Raw genomic sequence first — 12,438 nt, 5'->3', positions numbered from 1 at the left:
GAGAGTAGCTACAAGTGTGTGGTGCTGCATCATAAATATGATTGAAAGTTGATGGTTGGCATAAAGATTAGCATCAAGGAAGCTTTGTATGACTGTAATTTCCACTGAGGAAAATATTTCAGTATTTCATTCTACTTTGATTTTAAATTCAAGACAAGATAGGTTCTCATCTTATTACATATTTCCTTTCCATTTTTTCATTGACTGTGCACTGACTCTGTACATCCTTATTTTCTTGATATTGATAACTGTCCTTGTCAATGATTTCTTCACCTCAGCTCACCCTAGTATGTGAGAATGAACATCTCTGTTATTTAAATAACGGGTCACAGAAAAATACCAGAGATTCAAATTGTTACTGAAAGTCGTGGGAACTGTTGCTTGGGTTTTTTTTTTTTTTTAGTGCTTAGCTTTTTTAGAGACTATTGATTTTGGTGGAACTAAATTCTGCAAAATTGAGCCCTTAGTACCTCAGCATAATTTACTAGGGTCTTTCTCTTTCTGGATTTACAGAGATATGAAAAATGCTGTAATTGGAAACAACAAACAAAAAGCCAACTTGATTGTTTTGGGAGCAGTTCCAAGGTATGTCCTCTGCTACTCTCCTTTTCACTGATTCACAGCAGGTCTCAAGTTAAGCTATTAAGATATTGGCACTTTAATTTGACTATTTGTCATTGCATTTGTCTTCTTCACTGTAACTGAGATTAGTATGTCCAGTTCCTAGTATAAAACGAATTATGCAGACACATTTATACTACAAAAGTTGGGTTTTATGGGTGATACCCACATTTCTCAGAAAATACTTCCCAAACATACTTGCTTAGTAAAGCCTCTTAAGATTCAATGCAATTTGAAACAGCTTTAAGTTTTCTCTCTATCCCACTTACCAAAAATAAGAAATGTATAACAAAACATATAATTTTTGTTTTTCTGTAAGATGTTTCAGTTTGGGCTGCAAAGTTTAATGCCTTTTGTAGGTCATACCACGTTTTTTTTGCAGCCCTGAATAAACATAAGGACTCTGAGACCTGCTGACTGTTAGTCTTGTATTGCATCCCTTTTGCAGTTTGTTTAGAATTCCTAACTTCATGTTGCATTTAAAAACAAAACAAAAAAACACAAAAAAACCCAACCAAAGAAGAATGGAAACTGGTTGATTTCTTCTGGAAAACCCTTGAGTCATAAAACATCAAAATAGTTGCATTTCAGTCTGTCTACCTGATGCTGATTATCCCCATAATTTCTTAGAACATGGTTTAGCATTTTTACTGGTTGGTGTCTTTTTCTTCTATCTTGTGGGTATTAGATTTTGCTATGTACACTGGTACCTTTGGATACGAATGGGATCCGTTCCGGAGCCCCGTTCGCATCCTGAAGCGAACTCAACCCACGCCTGTGCATGCGCGGGTCACAATTTGCCGCTTCCGCGCATGCGCGTGACATGTTGAGCACATGCGCGAGCGGGGAAAACCGAAAGTAACGCGCTCCGTTACTTCCGGGTCACTGTGGAGCGCAACCCATAAATGCTCAACCCGAAGCTACTTCAACCCGAGGTATGACTGTATTAACTTTTCCCATAAAAGTGTAAACATCAGTTTCAGTAACTGTCATTTATAAACATAATCAGCATGCCTCAGCTACTTAGTATAGGCACTTCATGAATCTCTCTTAAGTTTTATGATAATTAAAAAATAGATGTTTGAAGACACAAGAGCATGTATTTTTAGATATGCAAGTTTAACTGAATTGTGCCTCTCTTCCATGGAAGACACACATTTACTAGGCCATCTTTCAGAATTTTGTCAGGTTTTGCTGACACTGCCTTCTCTGTATGAATTAGATGTTATCATTAAAAAACAAACATAATTTCTGCATAAGGTGGCATAACTTCTGAAATCAGCCCATGTTAAAGTTCCTCTAATATCATTCACTTCAAGAAGGTTTGTTTTGTAAATTTACCTTCAGACAAGAGTTTGTTTGGAAATTTTTCAAGACAAACTCTTAAACTAATGTACTGTATCACATGGTGCAGTTTCAATTTACTTATAAAAGAAGAATGCTGCCACTTAGGTTCTTGACTTGTGTACAGCATATGGAATGTTGACTTGTGTTGTAATCTTCATGCTTTTCTTTCCTGCTATAGCATCACTGTACAGGAGTGCAATTTCCATAGCCACCACAACTTGATTCTTTATGTTGAATTCTTGTAGCCTTACTAAAACAAATGCAGTACCCCACTCATTTATATGTACCTCTGTTTTGATAAATTGGACAGAAGGTACTGATGGCTGTTTATCTGGAAGGAATTTTGTGTGTCTGATAACTTTTATCAGACTGTCAGTGACTATTTCTTATGAATTCTTAGTCACTGAAAACCAGTTTATAGAAAGGCAGTGTTATTTGGCATAACTCAGCTGTGAATCCATTGGCAAATGTATATTAATGTATAATACCCTCTATTTTTTCACTGTTAATGATTTATTGGCTTACCAGAATATAAAAGTAATTAAAGAAACTGTACATCATGAGTCTTCTGGAAAATCTGTTTTGAAAGTGCTCAGTATAAGTATAGTCCAATATTTCTGGAGCAGTGAATTGGGGCTCCACCGTAACGACAGATGGAAGTAAAGAGGTTGATAGTGCCCAAGACCCTGAGTTGTGCTGGTTTGATCAGTCAGTTTCTTCATAATCACAACTTCTTTCATAACCATTGAGGTTTACTTGGAGCAGACTGGAAGGAGGCTGTTTTTGGAAATCATGGCATCTGTTTGATCAGATTTTACTTAAGCTTTTTGACAAATTAATGATGTCTCTAAATATTTGGTAGGCTATGACTTGAATTTTCAGTGATTAACTGGTGTGTTTTTCCCTCTTGGATTGGTGCATTCCTTATCCTGCCCACTCATTGCTAGCTATGATTAACATTGCATCTGTACATTGCCAAATATTAACCATATCTACTTCTAATCTTGGTATCAAACTATGTTTAATATTGCATGGTGCAGATTTAGCGCTAAGAAGGCAAAAGAATCATGCAATGCTGAGGAAGGGTAGTACGTGAGCCTCAGGTATGCATCCTGTCTCTTACCCATAATTAAGAGATCTGGAAGTCTTAGTCTACAGTGAGCTATATGGAAATGTAGTTTGAATGCCACTCTAGAACTTCTAGAGATTCTTCTGTTGCTGTTGAACCAGGCATAGCTAGAATCAGGCACTCCTAGCCACTGAGGTCAGCCTCAAGGGACAGTATTGGATCCAGGAGTACCCCTAAGCTATGATTATGTTGCTTCCAGGGGCGTACAACTGACTGCATCCAGAACAGGCCGTCTTTCCACCTAGTTTCAGTTTGTTGGGCCATTTCTCACCCATCACTGCCTGCAAACACCTGTCTGGCACCTCAGTTGCCTCTTCTGATTCAGATAGAACAATGAGAGCAAGAGTTGGGTGTCATCTGCATATTGGTAACACTTCCCTTCAAAACCCTTGATGACAGGCCACTGTGGCTACATGTAGATGTTAAATAGCATGTTCTATTAACCAGGAGTGCCTGGCGTGCTCTGGTCCATGGGGTCACGAAGAGTCGGACACGACTAAACAACAACAACATTAACCAGAAAGGAAATATGGTTATGGTGGTAATATTCATGAGGCCTATGCAGCAACCTTTTAAGAACATCTCATGATCTCCTGAGAAGTTAGGCCAGAAAGTGTGTCTGCTTTTCTGTGAAGAATACACACAGAATGCACCTTTGTGTATTTTGCAGGGAGTTGGACTAGATGACCCATGGGATCCTGTCCAACTCTACAGTTCTATGAAACACCTGAGACGCAGTTATCCCTTGTAATACCATAGGATTGCATCTAGAAGCCATGCTGGAACAGGCAAATGTTCAAAGTTCATTACTAGCAGAAAAATTCATGCAAAAATAAATTATGTAGGTGTGTTAATTTGTGTCCTGTAATTTGTAAGCACAAATGACACTTGTCAGCAGAAATGGAAACAAATTATAGAAGATGATCATCCATGCTTGGTTAAAAAGCCTGGCCTAATTGTAGTATAGTAATGTAGGAGAAAGAGGAGTGGTATGTAAGGGAACAGGATTCATAAGCAAATGGTGCTTGCATCTGTGTACATTTACACACTGGCTTACAATACATGTAGTTGATCCTCATTTTAAAGAGAGGTTAAAAATATAGGGCTTTACCCCCATCTTTCCCACCACTTCTGACCTGAACCCTAAGAAAACGGGGCTTATCCCCTCCCTTAAAAAAGCTCAGCAACTTTGACCCGAACCCCTAAAAAACAGGGGCAGATCACTGCCAGTTTTTAATTCTGTGAGTAGATCTCAGTCTCTTGGAAGTTGGCCACCCCTGCTCTAGGGCAATTTGTCAGTATTTGTCATGTATGATTGCCTAATACTTCAAATTGATTAGCAGGTGAATTGATTCCTGCAGTGCATATGTAACATTGGACTTCTGTCTTCAAATACTCTTTATTTTTTAACTTTATTACATTTATATCCCACTTTTATTCCATTGTGAAACCCAAATGGTGTGCATGAGATTCCCAGGTGATCTTGGTGCTGACCAGACCAGACCAGCTCAGCTTCAAGCAGATGATTCTATTTTAAGTGACACACTCTTAGTGAAAATGTTCTGAGGATCAGAGTGCCTTTAGATTCCTCACAAAGAAAATAATCTTATGGGAGATACCTAAAAATGATAATACTATTGATTCTAATGACTTCAAAGTAGTTGGTTATGATGACCAAAGCCTATAATGCTCTTATGTAGTTTGTGCAAGACTCTACTTGATATGCTAGGTGTGAGAAACTGATCATAGTGATAAACAGAGTGACTTCTTCCATTAAGCGTATCCTGTTAGGCTTGTTCATTCTCAGTGTTTGGAGTTGTTTGGACCTGCTGCAGATACTAAAGTTTACTTAAAAAAAAAAGATAATCACAGGCAACCTTTTCAACTTGTTTCTGGAATAAGCATTGAGATTGACTACCTGCAGAAGTGATGGCTTGGAATTGCTGTAATATTGAATTTTCTTCCCTTTACCACCTAGGACAGTCTTCTTTTCAACTACTGTTCCTTACTCTTGGGGTGCAGGGTGGCTTTTGGGGAAAGGCTATGCAGTTATACCTACCTGAGCCAAAGAATTAAAATGCTGCCGCACATGTTGATGTACCCAGAGCATATGAGTTAGCACAGACCTGCTGCATTTGTGTTCAATCTTTTATGCCATAGGAGTTTTTAACAAGTTCAGCATAATAGCTGGATGGGTTTACTTGTGGGCTACTACTAATAATACTGGTACTGTTTGCCATCATGGTAAGTTATAGTGTGAAACAAACTGTGGTTTAGCTATGGTCAAATCCCACTTACCTCACTCCTTCCTTTACCCAAGCCAGAAGGGAACAGACCAAAATATTGGCTTGTCTCTACATGTGATCTAGCTTTTTTGAGCTGTAGTAGTGAAATCTGAGTAATTGCATTTTCTGTGCATATTTTCAATGTTTTAGGTTTACACTTAAAGTGTAGTGTAGTGAATGTGACAAACACATCCATTATACAAGCTCACTCACCTGAAAGTGTGATTCACTGTGAAGTGCATTGAGTATACACTTTGGGGTATGTGTGATATTAAAATTTTAGTAGTGAAGTATCAGTAACATCAAGTATGGTAAGTGTAACTTTTTCTACTTGACATCTTTTCATTTTTTATATAAAAATGTCATTAAGAGTACAGTCATACCTCGGGTTCCAGCCGCTTCAGGTTGTGTTTTTTTTGAGTTATGCACCTGCCGAAACCCAGAAGTACCGGAATGGGTTACTTCTGGGTTTCGGCGGCCGTGCATGCGCAGAAGTGCCGAATCGCAACCCGTGCGTGCACAGACGCACCGCTGCGGGTTGTGAACGTGCATCCCACACGGATCACGGTCGCAACCCGAGTATCCACTGTACATAATTATCTTCAGTTGTTTCAGTAAGAGATCCAGTTAATCACTTTTCCATATTGCTTGGAAGAGTTAAAATGTGTGTGTTTGCAAAGGGGAGGGATACCTTTTTTACATACCTTTTGTGTGCAGTCTTAAGCAAATGTGTGGAATGTGCTGCTGAGATTCTTTCTGAAGAGGATTAATTAACAGAATCTCATGATCCTATTAAGGAAAGTTCTTTTCTGTAGTCTCTGCACGGGATGTAAAGTAAGAGGTTGGTTTGTATAATTAACGTAAATACGAAGTGGTTAAGTACTTGCAGTAATTAGTATAGGACGAGGAAGTTGAGGAAGAATGTCTGAATACATATAAGGTTGAGGCTGCCAGTCAGTTGACTGGTCCAAATTAGGTCAGTTGACTACTATCAAAAATAACATATCAAGGCTGCTTCTACTAGCCACCTTGTAGAACCATAGGTATTTCTGAACCGGATCACAAGCAGTCGTTGGGGCCATAGGTCTCTCTCTTTGATTCCCTCTTATTGCAGCATCCTGAGAATCTGCTGTGGCTATCTGTTCTGTAAAGGTCAAGTAGCGGATTGGACTTGAGTCTAGAAACATATACATTTGTTGTTTGAAAATAATTTGTGTAAAAAATGCAAGTATCAAACTTAATGGATAAAGTATCTTTTGTTAATATTTTTAAAAATAAAACAACAAAAAACCTTTTCTATTATTTGACAAGTCTGTTGACCAAATCTCTTTTTACTGGTCAAATGCTTGAATAGTTAATATTTCTGTGGAGATGAGTGCAAGAGTATGGTTTGGGTTATGCGCATACATAGGTTAAACGATCCATAGGATCAAATATTAATATGTCTTGGAAATAATGTTTTAACCATTTAGAAGGATAAAATCATGGGGCAGTTCTCCCTAAGACAGTGGTTGGAACAAAAATTTGTAGAACTACTGATAGCTGGAATTATATACTTCATCATACTTGTTTTATTTGTGTTGTGCTTTCTTGACTGTTACCTGTGTGGTTTATTTTTTTATTGAATAAAATACCTTGACAAAGCAAAAAGCCTAAATAATTACTCTCTTTTAAAAATCTTCTTGGGAAATGGCAAATTCAGATTGTTGGAGAAAAATGATTTTAGAAACTTTGGGTCAAGGAAATATTCCTCTGATATCTTGAGTTAAACCAGGGTTCTTCAAACTCTGCCCTCCAGCTGTTTTTTAAGACTACAGTTCCCATCATCCCTGACCACTGGTCCTGCTAGCTAGGGATCATGGGAGTTGTAGGCCATAAACATCTGGGGGCCGAGTTTGTAGTGGCATTCTACCAGCAACAGCTTTTGCTTTTCACCTTCCATCCCTAATCTTTTCTTTTAGTCTGAAGTGGCAGGATACTGACAAACTACACATTTAGCTGTACATGCTTTTAGACAAGCAAACCTAAGCCAGCCACTTTGACAGTGATACTTTGAGTTCTTGTGAGTTAAAAATGGCATGGATATTAATTCAGTGTTTCATATTTTTATGTTAATTTCGTTGATTTGATCAGTTTGGCTATATACAAGGATTGTGCACATGGCACTATAGCTACTGAATTAGGCACCTCAGGCAGCATTCAGAGCTGTTTCTGGAAGAGGGCATTCTGGTGAACTTGTGTGATCTTCTCAAATGGGATACTTTCCTAATAAGTAAGGTAAAGGGACCCCTGACCATTAGGTCCAGTTGTGACTGACTCTGGGGTTGCGGCGCTCATCTCGCTTTATTGGCCGAGGGAGCCGGCGTACAGCTTCCGAGTCATGTGGCCTAGCCCCACTTACAACGGGGTCATACCCATTGAATTCAGTAGGATTTGCGAGTGAACATGGATAAGATTGCATTGCAAAACTCTGAAATACATCTCAGAAAGATGAGCGACGTAAAACTGATCCTTATTCATGGTGACTGATAAAGTAGTCATCTGAAAATACATTTAGATTTAAAAGTCCTTAGTTGAAAGAACATTTTATGAAATAACTGCACCATCTTCCCAAATAAAGACAGAATTCATATGATAGAATGAAATAAAGCAGTAGGATCAATTGCTTACAGTTAAAGTGAATTCCAGCTGTAGTGAACAGATCATTTGTATCAGTGTAAGTCTTAATGGAATTTGATGTCTAGAATAAAGGAGTACTTTCTGTATGTCTATGAAAGAATCTCATAGATCAGGGTGTGGAGCTTTTCTGGCTCCAAAGGCCAGATCAGTATCAGGCCAGTGGTATGGCCCAATTTAAATGTCATATGATCACCTGATTGGCAGGTGGGCATGGCCAATTTCGAGGGTACGTAGGGAGCTTTAGGGGAGAGGAGGGGGAAGTTCTGTTCCATGAGTGAAAGTCCGCTTTGTGAGCAGAACAGCAGCATCAACTGTAACTCTAGGTCAGGGGTTAGCAACCTTTTTCAGCCGTGGCCCGGTCCACCGTCCCTCAGACCATGTGGTGGGCCGGACTGTATTGGGGGGGGGGAAATGAACGAATTCCTATGCCCCACAAATAACCCAGAGATGCATTTTAAATAAAAGCACACATTCTACTCATGTAAAAACACCAGGCAGGTCCCACAAATAACCCAGAGATGCATTTTAAATAAAAGGACACATTCTACTCATGTAAAAACATGCTGATTCCCGGACCGTCCGCGGGCCGGATTGAGAAGGCAGTTGGGCCGCATCTGGCCCACGGGCCTTAGGTTGCCTACCCCTGCTCCAGGTTATGTGACAGCTCCACCAGCGTTACATGTTGTCATATTGGGCAGGGCTAAGATTTGTTGTTGTCTAACAAGTTGCATATGCCTCAGCAGAAGTGGGAGGGGGGAAATATTCCAACTCTTTCTTTAGGGTTGTGTTACAGCATATCCCTTTTTATAAATGGGCATCTGGAGGTCCTGTTTAGTTGTGATAGCAGGGAGGAGGCTAGGAAGGTAAAAGGTTCCCAATACTAGATTTTGTTTTTTTGGCAATGTGCTCTAGATTTGTTCTAAGGTTTCAAACTTATTTTGCTTAATGCTTTCTTATAGAACAATATAATTACAAATGAGAGCTACTCTGATTCCTTAGATGTTACCCTGCTTTTACCAGTCTTCCATTTTCTTTTGGTTCTTACACACCTATTCCTTAGTGTTGGTATCTGATATTGTCTCCTTATCCCCATTAGTCCATCTTATGTAGACTGGACAGACTCCAGCGTAGGATTGTGTCCTTTCTGTGTATAACACTTAACTCACAACTTGGGCTAGCACAGAGTAGAGCAGTGTTTCCCCTTTCCATAGTACCGGCTTACTTTTAACATAAAATAGTTATTTGTTTGAATTATGCTTTGCTAAGTCAAACTTTTCTTTTGTGTTTCCGTGTATAGGTTGCTATACTTGCTTCAGCAAGAAACCTCCAGCACTGAGCTGAAAACTGAATGTGCAGTGGTGCTAGGAAGCCTTGCAATGGGTACAGAAAACAATGTTAAATCTCTTCTGGACTGCCATATCATACCAGCCTTACTACAAGGTACCTTCATTTTCATTATTGTTATCCTCTTGTTTGCACAGCATTTGAGAACTGGAAAAAGTTTCTCAACTTGTATTCACAGGGTTACTGTCGCCAGATCTTAAATTTATTGAAGCTTGCCTCAGATGTCTTCGCACCATTTTTACCAGCCCTGTAACTCCTGAAGAACTATTGTACACGGTAAGTTATATGCAACAGGTATGTTTTCTGCAATAGCTGGTCACACATTGTAGCTCATTTAGAACACTCTTGTGTATGAGTGTGTTGCTGAAAGAATTTTGAACAATTGTGATTGTGAAAGGATTCCACACGATGGTATATGTGTGTTGGAGAACTGGCTTCATGGGAACTGGAAGCTAGAAAAGAATTTCTAAAGTTCTGCTGCTCTGTGGAATAGGAGTGCCTGGCGTGCTCTGGTCCATGGGGTCATGAAGAGTCGGACACGACTAAATGACTAAACAACAACAACCCTTAAGGACCTATATCTTCCATCCTAATATATAAGGCAATTCAAAAAGTGAACTGTATTGCAGTAAGTGCCTGTCACCATAGCCATCTCTTGCAGCAGAAATTTGTGAGACCTCTTATTCGCCCATATGAGAGGTATGTGAAAACTATAGTATAAACACCAAGAATAAAAGCAAACAAACGTTTCACTTCAATGTTATCTGTGTTGTAAAATGAGTTTGAATGATTTTAACTCAAACTGTTGGCAATTTTATTCAATGTTAAGTTTTGGGAGATATTTGGGAGATAATAGATTATTATTCACAAATTATTTCTTTATGTGAACTAGTAAGAAACCTGTTTCAATTGCAGTGGGAAAATTGGTTAACATTAACCCAGTGTAATCATGATATCTGAGAAAATAAACTCTGATTTATAGGATTAAAGGTTCCTATGTTCATTTTCAAAAGAAAACTACTAAACAGGGGACAACGTGCAGCTTGTAGAGTCTTATTAGAAATCTGAGAAGCTCCATTACTGAAAGGAAGAGCTAGGTTGCCCCAGATCACTTTTCCCTGGAGCCTCCTGTGTGTCTGCTTTTTCTGAGTTGCTACTGTTAGCGGATCTCCTTGTTATGGTGCTAAGTGAGCAGCCAGAAGTGAATAAATATTCATTAGTCTAAGATCTGGGCCTGTTTCTGGGATTGGATGCTGGAGAACTTTCTAGCCAGAGGTATGTGATGGAGGAGCAGAGCATTTCTCTGGGGAATCCTCTGGAGGAGATTTGGAAGGGGCATGGAGGGCTGCAGAGATGAAGAGAGCAAGGGAAATCCTTTTGTGTTAGTAGAAGTCTGCTCATGTGATATTGGGTATCTCCCATTGATTTTACTTTTATACAAATTTAGGTGGGAGTTGCTCACTGGGGCAAGACAATATGGGCATATAACACTGATCCTGACGCGTCTGCACCAGCTGCCAATTAATTTCCAGGCCCAAACTAAAGTGCTGGAATCCTTAACGGCTCAGGACTACAATACCTCAAGGACAATCTCTCCTCCATATGAACCAGCTCAGGCCGCTCTGCCTCCTCCATGAGAGATCTGGAGAGTGGCAACTTGAGAATAGGCCTTTTCTGCAGTGGCTTCCCATTTGCAGAATGCTCTCCCCAGGAAAGCTCACCTAGCACCTTCATTACTTATCTTTAGGTGCCAGGCAAAAATGTTTCTTTTTAACCAGACCTTTGACCCATTAACATTCTATGTCATTTAAAATATGTTTAAAATACATTTGAGGGAGGGGGCTTGCTTATTGGTTTGTTTTGTTGTGTATTTTGTGTTCTTGTATTGTATTTTTATGCAATCTTTTGATGAAGGGCAGTATACAAACTTAATAAATAAAATAAATAAACTCCAACTTAACTCAAATTTCTTTAACAGGGAGATAGTCCTCCTGATAAATATTTAAGATGGTATTATGGATTCACATGATTTTTGCAGAGGATTCCCTAAAAACTAGCAATGAAGCGTAGGTCATCTCAGTGTCCGCAGATGTTTTCTTTTATAAGTTGGTGGTTTCATTATATATTCATTTGTAAAACTAAATCTGGATCAGTGTTGTGATGCTAGCAAGCACTGGATCGGTGGATTTCATTGTAAGCTTTAGTTTTGTGGTGTTTTGGGAGGGACCCCGTGTAAAATCACGCAAATTCAAAACAGTCCGTTTTAATTCTACTGAATGAGATTTCGGGGAAAGCGTTGTGTGTGCTTCCTTTTTCTGTTGGTCTGAGGAGGGAAAGTGACTGGGAGAGAGAAGGAACCAGAGCTGGTGGTGCCAATGGGCCCAAAATATTGGCGGGCACCCTACCTTCACAGATTCTGTTTCCAGACATTTTTTTGCCATGCTGAAGGCTATAAGTCTGTTATAAGCAGAGCTGAAATGTCAGTATTCTGAGACTGTTACTGTATTCTCTGCTATCGCTAGATTTCTTCTGAACAATGTCACAGCTGTATAGATTTCGAAAATCACTGGTTAGAGATGGTCAGTTATGAATATATTAAAAATCCCATTATAAGGCTCCAAGCTGTTCGTTTCCTTGTGAATCTCAATAGAAAAAGGGAATAACCCAGTGCATGTAGTGTATACACAATAACTGCTTGCTAGTGTTGAAAATTGTAGTTGTAATGTTCAGCTTTCTCTCCTGACTCTTTTAGGATGCTACAGTTATTCCCCACCTCATGGCACTGCTCAGTAGGTCTCGATATACTCAAGAATACATATGTCAGATCTTCTCACACTGCTGCAAAGTAAGAAAGGAGCATGAAACATTCTACTGGGGTCTGTAAAACCAAGTATTTCCTTTTGGTGGGCTTTAAAAATACTGTTTTGTTAAGATAACTGTGTGTGTGAGTGAAACAGTGGGCCAGACATAGTAGAATATTTTCTTTGATTTGCTTGCCAGGGCTAAGCAGGGTTGCTCTTAAAGCAAAATAAA

The 12,438-nt window shown here is 39.3% G+C and overlaps 1 protein-coding gene across 4 annotated transcripts in view; it reads left to right on the top strand.

The window, feature by feature from the left end:
* The window catches only part of ARMC8 (armadillo repeat containing 8), a 50,498-nt gene that overhangs the window by 11,124 nt on the left and 26,936 nt on the right, over positions 1-12,438 (top strand). For 2 of the 4 annotated variants that reach the window (XM_083506427.1, XM_083506426.1), the window contains exons 3-6: positions 514-585; positions 9,359-9,501; positions 9,584-9,681; positions 12,158-12,250. In XM_083506427.1, coding sequence (XP_083362553.1) covers positions 514-585; positions 9,359-9,501; positions 9,584-9,681; positions 12,158-12,250 — 406 coding nt within the window. The remainder of the gene's footprint in view (positions 1-513; positions 586-9,358; positions 9,502-9,583; positions 9,682-12,157; positions 12,251-12,438) is intronic. The other 2 variants (XM_083506429.1, XM_083506428.1) reach the window with 1 other exon arrangement.

This window comes from Podarcis liolepis, assembly GCF_965112155.1.
Source record: "Podarcis liolepis genome assembly, chromosome: 5".
Taxonomy (NCBI): domain Eukaryota; kingdom Metazoa; phylum Chordata; class Lepidosauria; order Squamata; family Lacertidae; genus Podarcis; species Podarcis liolepis.
Note: the sequence above shows the minus strand (reverse complement) of the source record. Positions and strands in the feature narration are given on the sequence as shown.